Raw genomic sequence first — 25,442 nt, 5'->3', positions numbered from 1 at the left:
AATCTTAAAATTGTCTTTCCCAAGATACTCTTAATTGTATCTCTACACCTTTTCTCATTCACAGTCGCATAAGAAGATTAAAGATAGAGGGAGCAGTAATAGATTTAGTTAAGTTTTAATAGGATTTGCAGAGGACAATGCAGAGAATGAACGCCATAGAGAATATTGCTACTCTATCTGTGATATCCCTAAGGCTTCTTAGGTAATCTTTCACAGAGATTTTGTCTGTGCCCTGCATTCAGAGTCAAGACTCTCATTTTTCAATAGAGCATGTGTGGGTTTTTTTAAAGGAGTATCTAATAATCTTGGTAAACAGGATGTTACATTATAACCTGCAAAAGTCATTGCAGCCATCATTCTGTATTATTTATTTGTATCCTGTTAAGCATAATTTTGCATGTTGACAGTGGGCTTTTTAATAGCTGTGTGTTACGTTTCTAAAAGCGTCTGGTGTTTTTATCTAATGTCAGATGAAGTAAAGGGGTGGGTTCTGACATATCTGATTAACAGTAGGCCTGGATTCATCACACCTTCAGACATTTAATTCAAGATGCTAAATTAAATACCTATTTCACATTTGGAGCCCAGGCTCCCAGAATAATTTGTAGAGGGGGTGGGTCCTTCCAGAAGGTGATTCAGCACTCCTGAAATCTGAATTATCCCTGGAGGTGCCTTTCTCTGCTGACTGTAAGGGAAACCTTCATGCATAATTTAGACTTATGTGAGATTTAGGTAGACAGTGGTGCTCAGTGTTTTCTATCAATTTCTAAGGTCTCTCTTGCTATGCACCTAAAACCTGGGGCATCAAAAAACTCCAGTCCTTCTTGAAAATACCTGTTGATGTATCTTTACTTTGCTTCTAGTTGTGATCTCAAGCAAACTTTGGGTGTAAAAAAATCTGAGGACCAAAAAAAACCAAACCCAAAACACTGTAACAAGGTTTGCCTATTTCATGACTGCCAGACCGTGCCCATCCCCATATTTTCTGAGGTTTCAGTAGTGCATTAAGCAAAGTGACTGGCAGCTGGTTCATGTTTGAAGAGACTGTGTATTATGAATCAGTATTGAACATCCAGTTCAATGCAGCATTATATTTAGCAAGTGGCTGTTGTGAGAGAAGTACTGAAGTCTTTCAAAGTGTTTCCCAAAACAATACTAGGAGGAAAGACATGGCCCTAGTGAAAAGCTTTTTTCCTGGTGTAGAATCAGCCTGCATGCAGCCCTGTACCAGCATGGGGCAAAGTTTGTCAGTGTAGCATTAATATTTGCAATGTTTGTTGTCCTGGTCTGTTGTAATGGTTCAGACAGTAAAATGAAGTGGCTTTTGTCTCAGCTCTTTTCCTGCTACCTTACACTTTATTTCTTCGTTCTCCTGCAGCCCAGTCATGGCCGGAGATTCTAGGATCTTCATGAACCAGGACATGGACATCGGAGTTACATCCAGAGAGCCTAAGAAGATTCCCAAACAAGCTCGGGATGATGTCCCCATTGCCACTGACCGAACCCGCCTCATATCAGCAGAAGGTAAGAAGCCACGTCAGCGTTACATGGAGAAAAGTGGCAAGTGCAATGTGCACCATGGAAATGTCCAAGAAACCTATCGATACCTTAGTGACCTCTTCACTACGCTGGTGGACCTCAAGTGGCGTTTCAATCTTCTTGTCTTCACTATGGTCTATACCATCACTTGGTTGTTTTTTGGGTTCATATGGTGGCTCATTGCCTATATCCGGGGAGACCTGGACCATCTTGAAGATGAGAACTGGATCCCCTGTGTTGAAAATCTCAGTGGATTTGTTTCTGCATTTCTGTTTTCTATCGAGACTGAGACAACAATTGGGTATGGCTATAGGGTCATAACGGAGAAGTGCCCAGAGGGCATCATACTGCTCTTGATCCAGGCTATTCTGGGCTCCATTGTCAATGCGTTCATGGTGGGATGCATGTTTGTCAAGATCAGCCAACCAAAGAAGAGGGCCGAAACCCTCATGTTTTCTAACAATGCAGTGATTTCCATGAGGGATGAGAAGCTCTGTCTCATGTTCCGGGTTGGAGACCTCCGCAATTCCCACATTGTCGAGGCTTCCATTAGAGCCAAACTGATTAAGTCCAAACAGACTAAAGAAGGAGAGTTTATCCCTTTGAACCAAACGGACATCAACGTGGGATTTGACACTGGAGACGACAGATTGTTCCTGGTGTCACCTCTTATCATCTCACATGAAATCAATGAGAAAAGCCCCTTCTGGGAGATGTCCCGCACCCAACTGGAGAAGGAGGAGTTTGAGATTGTGGTCATCTTGGAAGGAATGGTGGAAGCAACAGGTAAGGACTTGCAGAAATCAGTCACGATTTTGAAGGGGGAAGGGGAAAAATGGAGTGCGGTTTGGTGTTAAGATTTTACTGTCAATGTCACCTGGGCTGAGAACATGCTGGGATTTGTCCTTCTCTAGTGACTGATTCAGGTGGGATATTGTGGTCTGAGATAACTAGCAGTTAAAAGATGGGTCCTTTAGCTCATGTTGTGAGTGTTTCACACTCTTTTTATAAGTCCGGGATTCAGACAAAGGGGTTAGTCGAGGAGCTGTCCATAATCACTTAGAACTGATCCATGGGGAAAAAAGGAATGGACTAAAGGAATTCACAAGGTCTCTTGTGGTCCTTTTCCCTGTGATCAAAATTCAATGTGCAAATCTTTTTCCATTTCTCCTCTGTATTAAAAATTGGCTGTAACTGTGCTATTTTAGGTATTGCTGTAGTGTTGCTTTTTAATGGAGGCTATGAAGGAAGTGCCCAAGTATTCCTATATCCCGTAAAACAGCATGTGCTGAAACCGAATGACTTGCACGTGATGCAGGACATATATTTTCAAAAGGAGCTCAAAGAGGAAAAATACAGAAACTGCTTTTGTGACTCTTGCAACCCAGCAGCTGTTTAACAGCTTAAAACAATGCTGTGTAATGGGTAGATTGGGAGATATACTCAGCTGATTCCTAGTTTCCTCCTATGGGTGTATTTGTGGCAGGTGATGAAAGAAATCTGTGTCCGTTGGAAAAGTTGTGTGCCTCAGCTTTCCAAAGGGTAGAAAAGGGAGGTGGCAGTGTGCCTCTCAAGCTGAGCGCATGGATGGCCACAAAGGCCTCCAGGCTCCTTTCCACAGGTGGGATGCAGTGTGGCTCCCAGCGGTCTGGCTGGGGAGGAGGATGCTTTTACTCTGGAGTCTCACCTAAAAGACATGGCACCATGGGGTCATTTTACCACTTGCAGCTAATTCATTTATTCTAGGCTCAAAGCTGGCAGGCTCTGTCTGCTGGGCTTCTAGCACAGCAAGCGCGTTTAAGCACCCTGAGATGCTGACGCTCCCTTCAGGCAGGCTTTCTGAGCCTGGGGTTGGCAGCATGCCTTGGTCGAATCAGGGCCTTTAAGGGGAATGGGGCTACAGGCAGCACTGAGGAGAGAATTGCTATCTAGAGCTGTGGAAATATAGAAAGAGTCAGAGATACAAAAAGGCTTTTATAAGTAGTTTTGCCCTTTGGTATTTAAGGATTTTAGTTATGAGATGGCACTGTGAACCCAAGTTTTTTCTGTTGGTGGTGGTTGGATTTTTTTTCCATCTTGACGAGGCATGGGTTCTCTCTGAAACACTAGCAAGGGTTTTCAGCTTGATATGAGTACTCAGTGGTATCAGCACCCTGTCTCACAGATTCTGGCCCTTGCTTACTATTAATATTGTCCCCTTCTTGAGATTTGTCCTTGTTAGTCACCTAACAACCAGATGTAAGGAGAAATAGTCTCTCAAATTCCTGCATCCCAGACCTTCGCTCTTAAAGACAGCTCTCTAGAGAGCTAATTTAGTTTCCAGTTTCCCAGTACCTCCCTTTAGTCATTAGGTGAATAGCAATAGCTGACTTTTCCTTATGTACCTAGGTTGGAGTCCTGTATTGTAGAAGTGGAATTTGTTTGGCATTACTAGGCAAATATTCTTTCTCAGCAGAGTCTTGTAGAGATGTGGCAAAAGAAGGGGTGGGTGGAAAAGACTATCAAAGGCAAAGATTTGTAATGGAAGCTTATTTTGTAGCCTAAACATTTACTAGATACTAGAACCTCCTAATCTGAGCATGGCCTTGTTTGTCCAAAGCCTCTTTTCTCATCACACAGTGACACTATCAAATTCTGTTTGAACAGCTACTGCACTGCCTTCCTCTTATGAAAGCTCAGCCTCTGCTAGTTATGTATGAGAGGAAGTCATTATCAGTAACAACCTCAAAATTAAAAGCATGGCATGGGAATAATATTGCTTTACAAATGGGCTCCTCTCCCAGAGGGATTGTACAGGCCAGTGTGTAATGATATGAAGGAGCATACATCTGTGGAAATGAATTATTCTGGTCTCAGAAGACGGGCTGTGAAATTCCAAAATTGGAGCTAGAAGAGCCAGTTTGCATTGAACTTAGAGCAGAGCGGACCTCAGATGATGCCGTTACCTGATTCAGAGGCTGACATGGTTTTCTGCATGACGTACGGTAACTGGGGGAGGTGTGATATTTTGCCACAATGAGAGTGGCTTGCAGAAGCACAGTGTTTGTGCTTTCCTGCTTTGTCCTCACACTTTGTAATATTGAGAAAGCAGTTTGGGGGATATTAATCCCTACTTCCATACCTTAAAATTTGCTCCAAGCAAATTCTTTAGATTCTTTCCTTCCTATCGTATTGTTCAAGCCCCGTCTGCTTTTGGGAATGGTATAATGTTCTTGCAGCGTGACTTCTATTAAATCATGACACTGTTACAACCTGGTCAGGTTCAGGGCAGTATAAAAATGCAACAGGCCATTTGTTCCCTTAGTAACCCCTATGAAAAATTAGGAACCACCATCACAGTGTTCAGAGGTACAACTGGTCAACATATATAGCCCTGTTCATGGTGCACAAGAGGCAAGTGAGTCTCGCGTGCTGTCTCAGAGGTGGCTCAGCTCTGCAGTTGCTGTCAGGAGTAAAAATTAATGGAAACTTATTCCGTCTTTGCAGACAACAGCAAATCATACCATGAATGCAGCCTGCACTGCTGGGGAAAAGACAGCTATGTTTTTTCATAAGGTATTTTGAAAGCAGGTCAAACTGGCAATTGTCAACGTACAAATGACTAAAGAAATTTAAGCGTAATGTCTTGACTAAAAGCGTGAATATTTTTCACTGAAACATTTGGGACAGCAGTTTTATAACTATTTCCAATAGCTTTAACCAACCACATACACATTACAGGGGTAATGTATTGTCTCCTCTCAAACAAGTAACTCTTCTCACTGACATTTAAGTTTCATTCTGAACCAGCGGAAGGCAAAGATGGTAAACAGTTTGAAATGAAAAGTACAGAACAAATTCTGAAGAGTTGAAACACTTCAAGTAATTGGTTTTTTTACAAAATGAAACATTGTGGTTTAAAACAATGTTTTTGTTTTCAAGTTGACTTGAATTTCCTAAACACTTCAAGCTGTTTTATTTACAAAATGAAACATTGCGTTTTAAAACCATGATTTTGTTTTCAAGTTGACTTGGAGTTTTAAAAGGATAAATAACAACACACTGAAGAAAAGCAACAAAGTTTTAGGCAGCCAGCCTAAAACACAATGTTTTTATTTTGCCGAAAAAGAAAATAAACATTGTGTTATTCTAGTGAGAGCTCTCCAGGGACCCCCAGCTATTCTACTAACAAACCCATGAAGCCAGCTGCGGCAGAAAGCCCACTGGCAGAGCTCTTCCCAATCAATATTTTAGTATGGTTGAGGCACCGTGACTCCACGAGGGTTAAAAAATGCCAAAGGGAGACTATGTTTCTGGGCAGATCTGTTGTGATCATTGCTGAGTGAAATGACCTCTGTAAAGACAAAATCAATATAGATGGCAAGCATTCTGACTTCCAGTGCTGCTTCATGGGCATCTTGAAAGCAGCAGCATCACTCACAGTGCCTACTTAATGAATTGGTCACAGAGATTACTTTAGGGAATTAATTCTCTTTTGCCTTATCTGAAAGGGACACTTGTCAAGATCAGCTGGCCCAAATTTGACCTGCAATAAAAGGGAAGAAAGTGAAGGTGGAAAATCTGTTTTCAAATTTTACCTTCACTGCCTTTCTACTTCCCACAGTGGCAACAAAAAATTAGAGCCATCCTGTTCACAGAATAGGCCTAGGCTGTTATTGGCCAAACCTCTTGCCCTTACCCTTCTGATCCTGAATTGAACATAGTTATAAAGCAAGGCTGCTAGAACACAGAAGAGCAGTGGAGATTCAGACCCCCCTTCCATGTGCATGCAGAGTCAGCGGGGTTACGATGAAGAATTTGGCTGATTTCAATTAGAGAACACTGGAGAGTCCAATTTTTTTTCTTTTCTGTAAGCCATCACTCCATGTGATGACGCAGCCTGCATATCCTACAAGACTTTCTGGCAGATAATTTGAAGAGGCTCTCTTCTCTTCTGACTTTACCATTCCGCTGCTATTTACTGACAATTAACCAAAACCTTTATCAGTAGCTGTCCTGCAAACCTCATTCTGTATCTACAGTGTCCAGCACTGCTATTGTCTGCGCATAGAGATAGCCAGGCTTGTTACCTCACTCTTGGTTCTCACTGGTTTTCATTACCTCTTTTTCCCACCGCCATGAATTAAGCCACAAGAGACAGTCCAGATGCCTGATTAGTCCAGTCACTAAATGAAGTTTTAGTAAACTCTTAGGAAAGGATAGGCATGTGTATTTCTGGCTAAGAGTCTGTGTGATAAAAAGTGGTTTAATGATTAGAAGTAATTTACCTCATCCTGTCCTTGTGAGAGTGTAGGCAAACAGCAGCTTTTTTGCCCTTCCATTTATCCGTCTTTACAGGGGACATAGTAAAATTCCCTGGTTGTAAATATAGGACAAAAAGAAGCAGCCACAACATAAGATATCCTGAAATTAATCATGATTTTCATGGGAGAACGAAGGAAGAGTGAAATTACTAAATGGAGTTTTCATGCATTCATCATCTGGTTTGGGTTGTCGTCTTGGTTTGTTTTGCATTTTGCATATAAATAAGTTTTCTTTTCTGCAAGAAGGACCTTGCAGAACTGTTACAGAAACTGCTTATATAATTATAGGGAAGAGAGAGATGTCTCAAATCATTCTTTTCATGAGCTGAGTTGTCCACCAGAGGTGGACGTTGGCAGGCTAGTCATCTTAGATGCCTCTGCAGTTCCTGTAAATACCTTTGTGAGGGGCCTAAAGTTACATGGTGTGAGCTTGGTGCTCAGGTTCTGCCTGCCAGAGACATGGCAATTGAATCCAAGATCTTGAAATCATAAGGTCCTTTTACTTTTTTTCCCCATTGCCAGTGCCTATGAGCTTTCACATGCCTGGAGAGCATTCAGATAAATTAAAATCCTATTACTCTCCTCTAGCATAAAAATCAAAGTGAATCAAGCCCAGACATGTACTCCTCTAAAGGAGACAAGCACAAATAATTGGAGGACCATGCTCTTACCTTCTAATATTCCCTTTCAAGTTGGAGGAACATTGACTTTTTGGAGGTTACAGTGTTCCTTGGTCTAATTAACGCAAAGGGACTAATAAATTTTATAACTGTCCAAATGCTGATTCTAATCTAAAGACATGTATTGCTTAATTAGTATGATAGAACTTAAAATTTTCATAACTACTCCTTGCCATCGTAACTTACATCAGTCTGTCACTATACCTCTGAGTCCATCAGTTCTTTCTCTGTACTCTTGTAGTGTAGGTGGAGCTTGGCTGAAGGAGCAGAGTACGTATTACGCAGCTTTATGTGCATCCAGTACAAGGGAAGAAGTCACCCTGCATACAATAGTGTACGGAAACAAGGACAGAGAAGTGATATTCCAGCAATATCTGTGTCTGAACTGCAGAGAGAGCCTAGCAAATATGGCTAACATACAGTCAGCATCCACATGACATTTTGCCAGCAGCTAATCACTGAGCTCTGTGGCATTTAAATGAGGAGAGTTAATTTTAGGCTGATGAAAAATGTTGTCTTGACAGCCCCAGGGGTTGGGATATCGCTACCCACTGAGAAAGTCCAGACCGTGGAGCAGTACTGAAAGATTGAACTATACTGTTGATGTGATCGAATTGAAGCCTGTGGCAATTTCTTGGCTTGGTAGATCATGCTTTGTGGTCCCCTTGCTCTCTCCCATTAAACTGCCGGTAAAGGTACTGGCTATGACGGTATGTTTGATGAAAATATGCATCCTCCAACAGTTGCAGAGAGACTGCTGGTCCATCTCTGGATAACCAAACAGCTGCAAATGCAGTTAGATTTGGCCTGTGATAATTAAGTTTGATTTTAACTGATAACCTAAGGGTACACAAGACCTGGAAATCAGGAGCGATCTCCACTTTTCCTAGCAGTGTGGCAGAGCCAGAAGCATCTGCTCCAGTTGCATAATCAGCAGCATTGCAAGCAGTGAAATGTTCTGAAATCTGCAACTCCCATTGAGTACGCTGCAGAAAAAACAGGCTCCTTATGGAGTGAGCCATCAAATAACTGCTTTTTGTCAGCACGTATTAACATTCCTTTGTCTTTGATAAAATGTAAGCAGCTTGATCCCAACTGATTTTGATGACAGAAGAGTGCCTTATTGGTAGAGTTCCCTGACACCTATTTTACACACCCGTCTTTCCTCGGTGACTCTCTCTGTTCTCGAATGTAATGAAACACCTGGTTTAATACACATAGCAATATATTTTGTATCTTTTCATCTACTGGAAACCAGAAACGAGCCGTTTAGGAAGGCATCTATGGCTGCCTTAAACAGGAACATGCACAAACTCTGTTATTGATCTGTGATGCAGTGACTCCAGCCAACAGACAAAAAATCCGCTTCTTAGGATTCTGCTATAATGAAATTATCGTTAAAACTCTATGAAAATGTCTATTGCAGAACTTGAAACCAGGAGGCAGTCCTCTGGTCTCCAGCTTTCTAAAAAGCCTGGAACTGGTTCCAGCGTTATTGAAAACTTGGTGCATCTGCTTATAACTTTGTACAAACTTTTTTCTGGTTTCAATTAAAATTGAGTTTTGTTTGTAACTGAAAGCTAAGCTGCTGAATTAAGAGATGAGAAAGCTGTAACTAAAACTTGAAAGCTGAAGATTTTACATATCATTTCACATTTTCCACAATTTACAGATTGTACAAATTTATATTAAACATACTTTTTCATTTTTAAACCAGATTGTTTAGGAGAAAATTAAACTTCTAATGGTCTTACTATCTGGGAAATACAATACACTTGAAAAATAAAAATCTCTATGACTTTATTTTTAAAGAAGTTTTGAAGCACATCTACTTAGACTGACAAAAGGGGAGTTAGGATATTCTTTTGGCATGAAGCTTATTTAAATGAAATGCCCAAGTCACCAAATACCACTTCTCTATAACAATACCAAATATCTGTACCATTTAAACCCAAGATGTGTAGTTATATCTACTTTAAGAAAAGGATTAACAGCCTTTATCAGGGCCATAAATACTATGATTATTTTTGCAAGAAACTCTGAGAGTTTGAAATCTCCCTCAATTTCTTGTGCTCTCTGAAAGGTCCAGTGGTTCAGGGTTGCACACGACAGTGCTACTGCACTGCAGTAGAACAGCAGTGGCAAAGTTGGTGTAGTACTGGATGGATAAGAGCACACGGCATAATGATTCACTATACCCAAGGTGTCCCATGGACTTGGATAAGCAAGGCTTATGAAATGAAACTGCTGATTTTTGCCGAGATCCCACAGCCATGTATGAAAGATGTTAGCCTAGCGAATTATTCTGCCCCACTGCAAGCTGAAACTTAGATATCAGAGCACAGAGGGCACAGTGCACATTGTGCACAAGTGGAAAGTGGCTGTATCCATGTGCTCCTAAGTAAGGTTTATTGTTTCCACACCTCTTCTGTCATCTTTTTGCAGTTACAGAGGCAATAATTAGCTAGGGACGTTACAGATGCATTAATTAACCAGGCTGGAGAGCACAGGGCAGCCTGCAAAGCAGGCACTTAATGGAATTTGAAGCAGAGACAATGCTGTTGTTTACTGGGTAATGTAGGAGTTGCCAAGCAGTATGTCCCCATGCAATTAAAACACCACTGCACATGTGCTAAAAAGGAATATTTGAATGGGATTATGGAGCAATTACAAGTTGTCTTATTATGCTGGCTCTCTGTACCCCTGGGGTTACAGAAAGCAGCTACTGCAGGAAGCTGGCAGTGTGCAGTATTTGGTTGCTGAAAGCTTTCTATTGTTCCTTTCTTAATTGAATACTTACAGCAGGAGATAACTGTGATTGTGTCTCTGGAGTTCAGGTTGACTGTCAGGTACTCCCCCCAGGGAAACAGCTATTTCAGGCCCTGATTATAAGGCAGGAGTTCCCTTAGGATGCTTCAGGCCCCCACATTTAGCAGGGACACCCCATCTTGGCCCTGGGGACAGCTAGATGGTACCTTTATGCAGCACTTGGAAAGCCATGATAAGAATCAGCCAGTTCATTACAGGACCTGAGCCTGCGAGCCTGAGTGGTCTCCTCTCCTGCTGTCTTTGCTGGGCTTTGAAAGCTCTCAGAGCTTGGAGGAGGCACTTGAAGGCCTTTGTGATTTCTGGTGCAAGACCAGCTCTGCCTAAAGGAAAAAGGGCTAGTTTATTTTAACTGTCTCCTTACCATACACGCCCATGAGGCTGGTTGTCTAGCATTCTGGCCTCCCAGCATGAGGGAGCATCAGAAAATGGGATTAGCCCTGCATTACTGACCCTCAAAACAGCCTGTAATAAAAGCCCTTCCGCAGGGAGGTCAATGGTGTGATTAAGTGTCAGTGACACAGCTCTCCTGAGAAAAACTCCAGCAGGACTCAGAAATTAGCAAGACTCCACGAGCTGCCTTCGTGTTGAGCTGCTCTTTGCTAGCTGATGTAAGGGAGTGAAGATGAACCAGTCTTCACCTCGAGGACTGAGGAGTCCAGGGCAGGGGATGCTGCACATTGTAGTGGCACCTGAAGCATATGGTCAGGAGTGGTCTCCATGCTGTTTTTCACTTGTAAAGCAAAAGCTGATAGTTTCCTGAAGAGACTTTGTGCCTCAATAAAGCCTTTCTTTAAGGCAAAAATACTGGGGGTAATTTTCATAGCAGCCTCTGCATTTCCTGGTTCCTTCCGGTCCAGGAAGCAGGCACGCAACAACACTATGACTAACTCTGTACTTGTTGTTCCTGCTCAGAAGCAAATAGTCCTGCAGATCTTCTTGGGGGGAAAAATTGGCTTTTCAGTCTGCAAAACAGAATTCGAAATTTATCAAAGTGTTGCCTGTGTCACTGTCCCTCTTTTTCCCCTTTCAAGAACCAAAAGCAACTATATATTCCTGGCCTGATAGCTTGAAGCTAAGGAAAGCAGTAAGAGACAAGTAAAGCTTTCCAGGGAACTTGCTTGTGTGGGTGTCTTTTAATGGACTGTAGCAATTATGAGAACAAAATATTCATCTTTTCACAAAGGTGCCTTTTTTGTTTGTTTGTTTTAAGGAAAGGAGTTTTCTGATTACTCCGAGATTTCAGTCACGTAGTTGAGCTCATGTGGTGAGAATACGTGATATGCTCTTCCCTGAAGCATCTGACACTGATATTTTCCCCCCTATGCATTGCTTTAGATTTCTGTATGTGTACTTTGGGCTGCAGGAGTTAGACTTGGAAGTATTGGCCAGGAACTGGACCAAGTGCATGTTTTGAATGTATTCCAGTCAGGCCTATCTCTCACCCTCCAAAAGAGAACAGTGGGAGGACTTTATGAGGTCAGGTTTTCCAAATTTCACCAGAATTAATTCCAAAATCATAACATAAGTAGGACAGACAGAAGACAAATATTTGGAAGAGAAGTCAGCCTTGACATTGGCAGGAGAATTTGTTCACAGTTATGTCAATGTTGAATGCTTATCCCTGCTCTGCAAAGCTTCTCTTTAAACTTTTTCAAAGTAAATAAATAAACTCTGATCCTTGGGGCTGAGAAGCAGCTTGACAAACATCAGTTTCATACTGCCCACTGTTCATTCAATCCCAAATCCATCAATACATGGAATTCAATGTGCTTATCAGCTTGACTGTGTGGTGTTGTGGGTTTTGGTTCTGCCAACCCAACACAGTTGGATTGAACCTTCCAGAGGTATTTAAAAGCCAGCTTGCCATATAAATCCCTAGGAGCTGTGGCCCTCTCCACCTTTCGGGCTATACGACTTGGTGTCTTAACCTAAGTGCAGGAGGGAATTGCTGATACTGCTGTAGATGAAGAGGGATGGGGTCAGACACAGTGGGAGTGCAGGGCAGTGGTTCGTTCTACTTAGGGGCTGCGTGGGTCAGGATTTGAGGGGCATTGGCAGGGTTGGATGTCGTTCTAGCACAATTCACCAGAAGTGCTGTTAGTATCAGCCAAGCAAGCAACACCTCAACAGAGCAATGTGAGGACAGAGAGAAGCTGCTTAGTGGTACCAGACTTCAAACCCATAAGCACAAGGTTCAGGAAACAGTCTGAAGATGTGGCAATGAATCCCTCCCTTTTCCTTTGAGTGCTCAGCTTTTTCGTGATAGAGGCTTTTGTGAGGCTTATTAAGCGAAGACCTTTTCTGTGTCCCAGAGCAATCAGGTATGGAGATAACATGAAAGGGCTTTTAAATGAAAGAAGTGGTTGGGTGAGCGTGTAAGGAAGCTTTGCATGTAACATCCCTCTGTTTCTGCCCAGGGATGACTTGCCAGGCTCGCAGTTCCTACATGGACACGGAGGTGCTGTGGGGACATCGCTTCACTCCTGTCCTCACCCTGGAGAAGGATTTTTACGAAGTCGACTATAACAGCTTCCATAGCACTTACGAGACCAACACGCCTGTGTGCTGTGCCAAAGAGCTGGCGGAGTCTCGCCGGGAAGGCCAGCTCCTCAGCCACCTCTCCAGTGCCACCCTCCTGAGCGGAGGCAGAGAAGCAGAGACAGCAAAAGGGGAAGAAGAAGAGGAAGAGGAAGAGGAAGAAGGCAGGGAGCCAGCAGGATTGAATGGAGCCAATGGGACAGCAGGAGAGGTGAAAGAAGATATGCCTGTATAACACATGAACTGCTGGACAGTAGATACCCACATACACTTACTGGGAGACTGTGGCCTGGCAAGTCAGGAATTGACTGGGAGTCAGAGAGCTGAGATTCATGTCCAGATCTCTGCTGCCTGCTGCTTGATCCTGGCAAGTCACTGCACTGCACTGTGCCTCAGTTTCCCTCCCCTTTTATCTGTACAGTGAGGTTCTGAGCTTTGCACTCGTTTGCAAAGCATTTTGATCTCTATGGACAAGGCTCACTAAATATGATCACTGTTAAAATTGAAATTCCCACTGGTGGTTGTTTCAAAAGATGTTCATTGGATGTTCAGAACTCTTCCCCCTTGAGAGGGTATTTAAAAGGTAAAAGTCCAGAATGTCCCATCTCAGTATGAAGAATGTGGTTTCATACCTTCACTTAATTTGTGAGTCAATGTATTGTAGACATTGTTACTGCTAAATTAAAAGAAGAGGAAAAAAACCTCTCTGGTACGTAGTGAAGTGGTTTGTCTTCATGAATTTTACTAATAGATTGTAGTGTTTTCCTCCCGGATCACAGTCATTGTGATTTATTCCCTACAAAATGTCTGATATTAACAGGACAACTTTCCCTGCAAACTTTTAGCGTGTTTATCCAATATTTTTGACTGTCTTCTCAAACTGAAGTGCTATCTTTGTGTACTCTTTTAATGGAATCTCTGTGGCACATTTCATAGGCTGTCCATGGTCAGAGAAAGTTTAGATTTTGCCCCAGTGAAGGTTTTTTTTTCTGGCCTGGATGTCCCAGTTTCAGTTCCGGTTGATGATTTAAAACAAAGTAAGTAGCCATCTGGGAGTCTGAAATGTTCTGGAATTTCAGACAGAGTCCCTGGAGTAGGTAGACTGGGTAAGTAACAGTTTGCAAGATTCTCTGCTCTTCTGTAAAGGAGGTATTTAAAATAAAGGTTTAGATGCTGATGTTCCTACAGCTAATGGGAACATGTACTGACATAACTGAAGCCATCTAGTGCAAGCACGTTAGTTGGTGTCCAAAATCAGGATCAGTTCCCCACTTCTGTCAGTGGCAAGCAATAACGTCTCTGGAGGTCTAATGCTAACTTCAAGTGTTTTAGGCATGCTTTGTCCTGCAGCTCAATTAAGATTGCTGTTCCTGTGAAGCACCAAATTGAGTTAACAATTTTGGTCTTTACAAAGAGTTAAGCATAGAACCATGCTTCCCCAAAGAGGATTGTCATGTCCAGAAGAGGGGTGAAGAAAACTAGTCTGTGAGATGAAAAATTTCCACAAATTTGAACAACGCAGAAAAAAAATGGCTTTGTTGGGGACAATCTCTTCCCTTACCCCCACAAATTTGGTGGAAAAAATAAGATACTTGCAGAATTACTTCTTTATCAAAATGGAATGAAGAATATATAATATGCAAGAGTTATTTTCCATATAGGAAGGACTGTATGTATATCTATGAAATAAATATACATTGTAGTAGGGATGGACTGAGCTGCACACTAGGGATCTCAGATATGGTTTTGCATCTTGATATTCATACAAAGACAAGATAAACTGGAAATAGAAAGCAATGGTCTCATTGACACGTAAACGAAGAGGAGAATACTATCTACAGTGGTCAGAGATACTATTTAATTAGAGACCTAATGTTATAATGGAGATAAAAAAGAAATTTGTATTTCTTTCTGAGGGGGGTGGAAAAATGAACATGACATGACTCTGTTGTACTTAATACCATGTTAAGAACCAGCAGTCAGCTTGGCCTCCAGGATATAGGAATTACCATTATATTATACAGTAAGTTTTGAAGTGAAGTAATGTCGTTTGAAATGGTCGTCAGTTCTAGAAAGCATCTTGCAGACTTGGAGAGAGTAGTATTTTTTGAAAAGGTATTATTTCAGTTTTTCTGCTCAGCTTCCTCTTTTTCCATACTAAGCCTCAGAGGAACAGAGCGAAGAAAACAGGGAGAAAAATGGGAGAGGTTTCTTAGAAGGGTTTGTTCTTTTTCTGAGACCCTCACTTCTCATCCTACCTCTGCAAAATCATTATGTGTCAAAATTGTTTTTCAGAATTTTTTTATTCTGTAGCTGAAGTGAACTCCTAATGTAGGGGATAGTAACAGAAAGGAAAACTGTAACTGATCTGTGCAATCAGAGGCAATGTCAGCCCCTCAGAGAGATGTTATATAAGCTCTACCCAACGAGCTGACTTGTCCACCTCAGTTCAACAGGAGAGGGGGCTTGCTGGGTCCCTTACGTGACGCCAGAGATAGAGAGCTTGGAAAATGGCACTAGACTGCCTCTTCACCTTTCTTCTTCATGGTTGTTACCCTCCAGAGAGAAGCTAGCCATCTTCAAATACCTAAGAAGTTATTTCATCTGCTCATTGCCCTCAAGATTTCATCACACAAAACCGCTCTTTCCTAATACTGTCAAGTCTGAGAAATCATATATCCTACGTGTTGGGAATTTTTGTTGTTGCACATCAGGTATTGCTAGCAGAATAATTGCTGAATGGTGCGTAGTGGAGCAGGGTGCAAATCTCCTACAATGCACGGGAAGTAAGACAAGAAGTGTATTTCTCCACTCTTGAGCAAAGCCCTTAAGCAGCTGTGTACCCTGTTGGCTTCATAGACTATTTCTGCGTTTGAAATTTGCAAATATGCCGAAGTACCTTGTTGAATCGATGCTTCAAACAGCGCCAGTGTGAGCAGTAGCAAAAGAACTTCCCTGACTTCTGTAGAATAAGAGAAACATCCTCCTGTGTTTTTTAATAAGCTGAGCAGATCTGGAGGAGGATATCCTCCAGAGCTGAATGCACTTTGCATTTGATATATAAAAGGTGGGGAACCATATTTTCAAGTTGTGTAGCACGGCAATCAGTTATGTGGGTTTTGGTAAGGCAATTAAGTCGTACCATTTCACTGCATTTCAGGCAGGCCCCAGGACTGTCCTATGTTCTTCTTTTCCTGAAATGTATCCCAAGGAGAGATTTAATTTAGTGAGCATGTTGAACTTTTCTGAAAGTAAGGGAGAGAACCTCTTCCAGAATTGTCATCTCTGAAAATTATATCAGTTTCCCTGCCATTCTGCAAGCATGTGCAGGACAATAATCCATGGGAATAAAACCATAATAGACCCCCTCTTTGCTGTAATTAACATTTAAATGCAAGTCTGCATCTCTTATGCGAGTTGAAATAGCTCACATAGATATGTCCACCCACATAAATATCTAATATATACTATACACTCATCAGCCTCTGTACTTTCAAAAATATTAACTAATACTCCACAAGAAACATTTATAACCTGTAAACATACTATTCATGCACAAATAACCATTCACATTTATATAATGGCCCCAGTAAACAAGCTAAAAATACATATTCAAAACAATGAATAATTACATCTGCCTTATAAATGTATCATTGATAAGCAAAATTCACAACAGTATCCATCCACAATAGTGTACGCTTGTCTAAGTGTACGTGTACGTAAAATAGCTAGCTCTCCTGCCACACACACGACAGTAGCTCTCAGAAGCTACCCCTGTTGTGCGTGTACACAGAGAGTACAGTTACGCACAATCACACCCCCACACAAACTTGCATACCTGAATCCTGCCTTTTAAAGCACCACCTGAGGACTCTTATTATTCATCGTGAGTCCAGGTGCCTTCATACAGATGTGAATGTACACATTGTCTTTCCGGCAGGCAAACCTACATGTTCAAATGATTTTCCAACACCATACAGCTAAACCCTGCATTGCACAACACAAACACATCATATAACCCTCAGCAGTGCAGAGTCATGAAGGTAATTTAATTTCAGGTGTGTGTTTCTGTCCTGCAATCATTAATGAGAGTTTTTGAGCAAACAAAAGCTACATTTCTTGTTCTTTATTTTTCTCCTTGTGACAGGATAGTTGGGAAACACCTTTCTAATGCAGGAGAGTTAATGAGCTGTGAATGGAGGCAGGGAGAACTGCTTACAGTAAAGGCTTTGTCATTCTGCTTGATTTTGTTTGAGGGTTTGGGGATTGGAGTGGGAGGGAGCCCTGCAAGCCAAGTCATTTTATTGTATCAGTTGCTTTCCTAGGCCTGGCTTTTTAACTGTTCTGTTCTTGTGCAATGTCACTAGTGCTCATGTATGGCCAAGCTGACCTGTATGCCTTGTATTCTTTTTTCTCTTGTACGAGTTTCCATACTTATGCTTATTAAGACTATTCGTTTTGACTCAAGTAGGTTTCTTAGACTGATCTGAAGATATCTAGAGATGAAAAATCCAGCTCTTTCCTTGGTAGTTGGTTCCAGGGGCTAATCAACGTGACTGTTAGAAATGTACCATTACTTCTCATTTTAATTTGCCTGGCTTTAACTTTCACTCATTTCAAGACCTGTCACTCATTTTTTAGGCTTGAATTTACCCCCTCATTGTTTTCTCTCACTTGTTATTATGAATATATTTCCATCAGAGATAGTGGATCATGAAGCTGAGATAAGAGGGAATGTTATTTATGCTCAAGTAATTAATACCCCGTGATAAGCTCCATGCATTGCCAGCAGTATCTGCTGCAATATATGAGAGGCGTGTTGCCAGAATGTGTTAAGCAGCAGTTTGGTGGATGATGGAGAGGGTACTTAATTAAGTTACAGGGAAACTAGGCAGGCTTTCAGTCCAGGCATAAAAGTGGCAGCAGTTTCCATTTCAAGGCTAGTGAAACAGCGATAACTACTGAAAGTCTGATTCTGATATTTTGACCGACACTAGTCAGGACTTCATTTCCAGGGATGCACGGTCATTTAGATGGGTGGGAGAAGCAGGAGAATCTAGCTGTTGGCATTTTATTATATGAAGAAGTGAAGTCTAAATTCTGATCTCATTTAGGGAGATCGTTCTCTTTCAGGGAAATGGGGAGACGTTCCATTGGAGCCCAGGGGGTCCCTCCGCTTTGCCAACATCTAGCAGACCCAAAGTCAGCCCTTAAGTACTAGCAGTTGTGCTTTCAGGGAATGGAGGGGAGGGTTGCGTTTTCAGACTTTATTGCGTGTAAGAAAATGCATACAAAGGTGGCTTGTGTTCAACAACAGGTGCTGGTGGAATCACTTCTGCGAAAAAGTAAAGCCTAATTCTGCAGCTTTGCTGGAGGAAGTTTGTTATTTGCCTTACAGGACTGTCTAGGCATCCTGCTTAAGCTAGAACCAGGTAGCACAAACATGCAACTACTTTCCCAAGAAGCATGAAATCTAACTATAGTCCCACTGAAGTCTGTGTTTCACGTGCTGATAGGAACACAATTCTAGAGTAACTTCAGTGATGCAAGCACTGAAGGTCACTGGTGTAAGCAAATATAGCATTTAGCTCAGTGGGGTGAGCTGAATGAGTGAAAAAATAGCCTGTTTTAATTAACTCCAGGAAAATCAGGAGTAACTCGTCTGAATTAATGCTATATTTTGTTTTTTTAGTGAGATCAGAACCAGGACATGAAGCGGTGAAAAGGTTATAAAGCTTTGCTTTTAGTCACAAAGTATTTGAATCATAGTCCATCTCTAACTAGGGACAGAGAAGAAAATGAATGACCTTTCCTTACCTGGAAGTAGAAATGAGATGCTCAGTGCAGCACAGTATTATCTCCTACTCTCTAGGTATCTCTTCCACCCTGCAAGAACAAGACTGGCTTTGTGCATGTCTGATACAGAGCCACCATTACTGCTTCTGATACAGAGAGGGGGGCAGGTGTAGCACTCCACAGCAAAAAGCTGAGCCTTTGAATTAACATTTAAATACTGTAAATAACAGTGGGCAGGGAGGAGGGGAAACGCCTTGGCTGAGCCATCTAAATAGGGTTTTGATTGCCAAAGATGGCAAGAGCTCAGTGTCTCCTGAATGAAGCCATGGTTGGTCTATTCAAAGCAATAGCAGGAGGGACAGTGAGGTGGTCTTAGCTCATGAGGCCCCATCATTACCCAGTGCATGTGGAGTGGCTGTTGGATTTAACTGAGGCTAATTTAATACCAAATAGGGCAAGTTATTTAAGGAAGGGTGATTCAAAATTGAAACAACTCTATTCTTTCAAGCCTCATCTTGTAATTGAAATATTCATAAAGCTCCTCATTCAGCATAAGACCATTGCAGGAATATTTTAAGCATTTCATGCTTTTTGCAGTTACAGTGTGCAAATTCAGCAACACTAGCCTTCATTTGCTGAGTGCAAATGCATTGTGTTTTTGACCCATCGCTCTTTCAATATATTTTCCCTTAAGGGACTTTTCATCAGATTGAATGAAATTGTGTTTTTATAGTACGCACAAACAGCAGCTATGAGCTAGGCTGAGAAACCACCAAAGTTATTGTCCTGGTCAGTGAAGGCTTTTGGGGTTCATGTCAGAAAAACCTAATCTTAAAATAGTTTCGTTTTTAATCTTACTGTGGTCCTCAAATCCTGCGTGGATTTAGAGCTCACAAAACTAAATGCAGATAGATAAAGCCAAAGGTTACTAAAAAATTCTATGACTCTGTGTTTCTATCCCATAGAGGAAGCAAATGCTTCCCCCTTTTTACCTTTGTTACCCAAATATCCAGTAGTGCGTACATATCCCTGTGTGCAGCTAACTAAGCAGTGAAACTGAAATGTCTATTCCCATTGCCCAAAAGTGAAAGAAATGCACTATAGGAAATCATAGAAATAGAACAGCCTGTCAGAGAAAATACCTGTCGAGAATCAGGATGACAACTCTAACCCTCCATGTTTATGCAGATTTATTACTGAATGAGAAGAAAAACTCACAGTAACAGGAAAATTAATGATGGTAAAAGCTATTCAGTATTCATACCCCCCCATGTTTGTTCCGGGTTGTTCTATCATGTGTCCGTCATTTTAATGCCAAACAAATGAGCAGTACAATCACTACTGAATTCACGCCCCATCTGCCTCCCTCGCATACGGTAGCAGAGCTCAGCTGTTTCTCTTCCTCCCAGAATAGAAAGAGGAGAGCCAGATGCCAGGTGCAGGCAGAGAGAGTCGTTGCCTGATGGACCCTTGAAGGAAGGCCATGAGGGGTTTGTCCTTCCCAGAACGAAACTTCTCTTCGCTGCCAAGCTGAATAAAGAGGCAGACCGCATGGCTGAAACAGCGATTGGAAACGGAGAGGGAGTAGGACCAGGACCCCAGATCCTGTGGGGCAGTTGGAATGACTCTCCAAGTACCTTTCAATAGCAGAGAAAATACATTTTTTTCCACATTTAATTTCACGATGCCAGGTTTTATTGAATCACAGCTGTCTTGCTGCCCTGTGCTTCCCCTGCCTGTTTTTTCCACCCATCTGCTTTCAGCCTTCTTGCAGTGAGACTGCAAGCTCCTGGGTGCGGGACTGCTTCTGTTGTGTCCGCAGAGTGGCTACCACAGCGGGGCTGAGTCTTGCAGTTATTCCTGCAATACACGTACTAGACGATCATAATAATGAACTGAATGAATAACTGGTCCTAGCTGGTGTAAATGAACAGCTAGCCTAGAACAAAGTGCCGTGCTTCATTATATACAATATTGAAGAAGGCAGCATAATTGATGGCTAAGGCAATGGGCTGTGACTCAGAGAACTTGCGTTTTATCCCTCATTTCCACTGACCCCCCGTGCAATTCTGTGCAAGTCAGTGCTTACACATGTTGCTTTGTTTGTCGTATCTGTTCAGGCTCCAGTTCAGGAAGGCCCATGAGCAGGTTCTGAATTTTAAGCTGGTTGATTTTTTGAGGTGGGGCTTTATGACTGCAATTTAATTGAGGCTGGAGCTATTTCTTACTCTGGGTTCATGCCACAAACAGTGAAGTGGCACACTGTCACAGGGCATTGTATAGCCCTTAAAAGAAGGGTAGGTCATCTTCCCTGTGATTTCACTCAGATCAGCGTGGTCACTGATGTGGCTAAGAACCCGGCTTGTCTGGGAAAAACTGTGGCCAGATAGGGGGGACCAAATGGGAGGGGAGACTCAAACAGGGGAGAGTGAAGCCGAATGTCAGACCATGCAATCATGCAAACTCTTAAGATGGGACATTTCTGACCTGCAAAACCTGCAGGCCCACATGTTTTACATGGAGAAGGTGGGGTCTACAAACCAAATCCCCAAGAAAACCAACAGTTTCCATGGGGCAGCCTGACAGAAGTGGGGAATTTCTCTTCATCCCTGCGACTGAGCTGTGTCCCTGCACGGCGCAGTCTGTACAAGGCATGTGATCAGCTTGTGCCTTGTTCTGATGCTTGACATGGGGTGTATGTAGTGTTCAGAGTAAGGACAGTTTCTGTACCTGGAATAGTAATTGTTCCATTTACATAAAACATATTCATTAAATTGCCTGAGCGGTTGTACTCTTCTGATGAGCTTTCCCCCTCCCTAGATCTTGTCTGCTTCGGGCTTTATTTATAGGCTCCCCTGACCTTTTCATTACTCAGAGTCTCTCATGGATCCTGTCCTCTGTATGTTACCACATCAGTTTTTCTCGTCCTGCTTGACATTTAATTTTTATTAACTGCAGTGGAGGTAAAGCTGTTTTTCTTTGTTTTCCACACTGTGTTCTTCTCCTGCTCTCTAGACAATAGAAACTGTCATTCCAGAAACACAAGGGAGAATCTTCTTTCTTGACATTTTGAGATTTTCCAGCAGGACATGGAAAATTAAAACTGGTTTTAGGTTAAACTGGGTTAAAGGTTAATAAAGTCTCCTTGAGCTGATGGGAATTATAGAGGGGGTACAGAAAAATGAGCCTCATTGCTGACCTGCAGAGTCTTAAGTGTGTTCCTCAGTATCTTGGGGCACACCAGAAGGTCTCCACTGGTCACTGGAAGACCCTTCTGCACCTCCTACTGCTTGTGTGGCTGGCAATTTTGTGCCTTTGCGTATGATGGAGAGACACATGTTGAAGTTTTTCAGCCGTGCTTAACCGATTTGCCACACCCTTAGGTGAGGAATCTCTTGTTGTTACTCATTTAGCTGAAAAATCACATTAACTCAAACTATTTTAAGCAGAAAAGCAAGTAAAGGGACTATTCACGATGACATCCAAAACAGTTTAGGAGTATTTGTGAGAGACAGATGAAGAAACACTTCCGTTAGCTCCTCTTTATTTGGGAGGTTCCTCCCAATTAACAGAAGCCTTCTTTCACTCAGATCATGTGTTGTCTCCTGTGCTTTACTGGCTAATTAACAAATCCTTGCCTCAAAAAGATAAAATTCTGTCCAACTTTTGGTGATTCACTGTGTATGTTTCACTGTGAAGTGTCTTACATTGAATTTATAGTCTATATTAATCTGTATACAAGCATGTTTATACAAACACTTATTGGAAATAGATATATAGCTCATTTCTGACACTAATGGCTGGTAGAGAAGAATAAGCTAATGCCAAATCTCACTAAAATTAAATACTTTAATTCTCTTCAATAGAGAAACTTAATCTCCAAATGCCAAGAGAAAGCATCTCAAATAAAAAGTTTTCTGTATGAATATGAAGATTGATCTATTCTATATTCCAAAATAATGGAATATTTCACATTCCTTTTAAGTGAAAAGTTGAAAACACATCTCTGAGTTTCTCAGAGGTCAGTGGTATTATTTACTGAGCAATAATATTTTGCAACTCTGTGTACAAGGGAATATCAGATGTCTGGAAGAATTAATGAATATTCAAGGAGTACTGCTTTGCACTGATCTTCAGCTGATAGCTGCCTTCATTCATACACATTTAAGGAAAGCTTAGATATGCTCATTTTTCATAAGCCTTCCTCAGAGGGGAGGAAAACAATCAGGCTGTGCTTTTATAGGGTGAATTTGAAATTAAAATTAGACGTTTAGGTGTCATTTCAGTTGTAAAGTAGCCCTTAGGTCTGATGGGGGGAACAGGGATTCCAATTATGTTTAATTTGTATGCACAAGGCTTGGTTACACAAAGTATTAAGGATTGGTAGTTGTTCATAATATTTCTATAGTGCGCAGGGCTTTTCAACACTGTCACTAAATTAGTTCTTGGAAGCAGTTGTTCACTATATTAATGTAAGATATCCCACACATAGTAAAACAAACTGTTTGGCCTTTCAAATAAGAGGACCCCAATCTTAATAAATATTGAATTATAAAATCCCTGTATAGGGAATACAAGCTAATTCTTTTCTTTTTCACCAGCTGTGAACTGCTACGTGTGATGTATGGTAGAAACTCTCCAGGAAAGAGGAGCAAATTGAAAACACTACCCCTGTGGGTTCCCTTATTAGACTTGAAGTGACTGTGAAATTCACAGGACACAGCTCATTAAAACAAGGCTGGCAATCTGTGACCTCTTGAGTAGGAAGATAAGATCCATGCTGAAAAACAGGCTGTTGCTTTGATTGTGGGGTAACTCAGCTGCGGAGGAGAAAAATTTCTATAGCTGCTTATTAACCCACTCGTTACCAGAGCACATTGGTCCTTATAAAATGCACCTTCAGGAGAATAGGTAAGCAGCGGCCAGGTTGCTCAGGCCCAGTTAAAAATGAAGTGATGGGACCCCTGGAGAGCTGTTGTCATCTCCCATCACAGCTCCCCCTCTCTGAGGGTGTCAAGGTTTAACCCCAGCCCAGCTGGCAACCAAGCCCCACCCAGCCGCTTGCTCGCTCCCACCTGGTGGGATGGGGGAGAGAATCAGGAGAGTAAAAGTAAGAAAACTCGTGGGTTGAGGTAAAAACAGTTTAATAGGTAAAGCAGAAGCCACGCACACAAGCAAAACAAAACAAGGAATTAATTCACTGCTTCCCATGGGCAGGCGGGTGTTCAGCCATCTCCAGGACAGCAGGGCTCCGTCATGCGTAATGGTGACTTGGGAAGACAAATGCCATCATTCCAAACGTCCCCCCTTCCTTCTTTTTCCCCAGCTTTACATGCTGAGCATGACGCCATGCGGTGTGGAATAGCCCTTTGGTCGGTTGGGGTCAGCTGTCCCAGCCGTGTCCCCTCCCAGCTTCTTGTGCCCCCCCAGCCTCCTCGCTGGTGGGGTGGGGTGAGAGCAGAACAGGCCTTGGCTCTGTGTAAGCACTGCTCAGCAATAACGAAAACTTCCCTGTGTGATCAACACATTTGTGTTTTCAGCACAAATCCAGAACATAGCCCCATACTAGCTTCTGTGAAGATAATTAACTCTACCACAGCCGAAGGCAGCAAAGAGGTGTGTTGTGCTTCTTGGACAGGTTAATGATCTGGTATGCAATGCATAAGGTAATGAAAATTTCAGTGGCTGAGTATTTCATCCAGTAAAGTGAAAATTCAGCACACTACAGGGCCATGAGCTAGATAGTTGCTTTTTTCATTACTGAGATGTTGAAACGGTATTTGAGGATATGGCCTGATACTTGCAGTGGGCTCCCTGACCCAGGTGAGTGTATCTAGAGGAGGAAAGTTTTGTTGATATCCTGGGCTCTCCCATGAAATAACAATCCCCTTGGAGTACGTGGTGTTGAATTCTGTCCTTTTGGTCACTAAGCTTTAAGAGCACCGTGCTTTGTATGTGGAAAACTTAAGTTGCAGCAGGAGGAAATGTCCTGGCTATTGTAAATCAGCATAGCTGTATAGAACTGCCCGAAGCCAGACAAGACGGTCGTCTGCAGCAGACACTCTGACTTGCCCTCAGGCATAAGTCCTTAAAATTCCTGTGCGAGTGTACACTATCTAGGGTGCTTTCTATTATGTTAGTACCAAACCTGGTATAGTACAGTTTGGTACTGAATATTCAGTTATAGGTTGTTTGCGCTGAAGAAAAGAACAGGATAATTTTTCCACGAACTTACTCCAGGTTCTAATAAATCCCATTCTCGTGCCACTAGAACCCAGGGAAAAAATATGGCAAGAATGTTAACCTTGTCTGCTTGAAAAAGCAGCTATTTTAGTAGTTAGGTTCAATCCTTAAAGTGTTCATCTAATGCTAGTCTGACATTTTCTGTAAGTGAATAAACCTGTGTCTTAATTCTATGCCTGTCAAAGATTAAATAATGCAACATCAGCTTTTAACATGATTGATCCAAATAAAGACCATGAAAAACGTAGCCTGGTTGGAAACATTCAATGAAATAATACATTTCAGAGAGGGTTCCCCCCCATCACTGCTAATGTGAAAGAGTTGAATTGTGGGAAAAGAAAAAATGAGATGAGAACACTTAAGCTGATGTCGCTCTGCATGAGGGAGAGTAGAAGCTGAATACAAAATGGGCTCAATAATTCTGAGTGAGATTCATGCTCTAGTGAACTAGGAAAGACTGCTCTGATGTCTTATGAAAATCACGTTCTCTTGAGGCATGCAAAATTGGATTTCC

General features: G+C 42.0%; 1 protein-coding gene across 1 annotated transcript; it reads left to right on the top strand.

Annotated features, from left to right (window-relative positions):
* Window positions 1-1,385: 1,385 nt before the first annotated feature.
* On the top strand, window positions 1,386-13,374 carry KCNJ5 (potassium inwardly rectifying channel subfamily J member 5). The gene is made up of 2 exons (XM_075521099.1): window positions 1,386-2,325; window positions 12,769-13,374. The coding sequence occupies exons 1-2, from the start codon at window positions 1,386-1,388 to the stop codon at window positions 13,122-13,124; spliced, it is 1,296 nt and encodes a 431-aa protein (XP_075377214.1). The 3' UTR covers window positions 13,125-13,374.
* The last annotated feature ends 12,068 nt before the right edge of the window (window positions 13,375-25,442 follow it).

This window comes from Mycteria americana, chromosome 19 (assembly GCF_035582795.1).
Source record: "Mycteria americana isolate JAX WOST 10 ecotype Jacksonville Zoo and Gardens chromosome 19, USCA_MyAme_1.0, whole genome shotgun sequence".
Taxonomy (NCBI): Eukaryota; Metazoa; Chordata; class Aves; order Ciconiiformes; family Ciconiidae; genus Mycteria; species Mycteria americana.
The sequence above is the reverse complement of the archived record's forward strand: the minus strand, read 5'-3'. Positions and strand labels throughout refer to the sequence as shown.

Coding starts and splice junctions, on each gene's coding strand:
- KCNJ5 (XM_075521099.1), top strand. CDS start 1,386: ATGGCCGGAGATTCTAGGATCTTCATGAACCAGGACATGGACATCGGA. Junction 2,326..12,768: donor AGGAATGGTGGAAGCAACAG/GTAAGGACTTGC, acceptor GTTTCTGCCCAG/GGATGACTTGCCAGGCTCGC.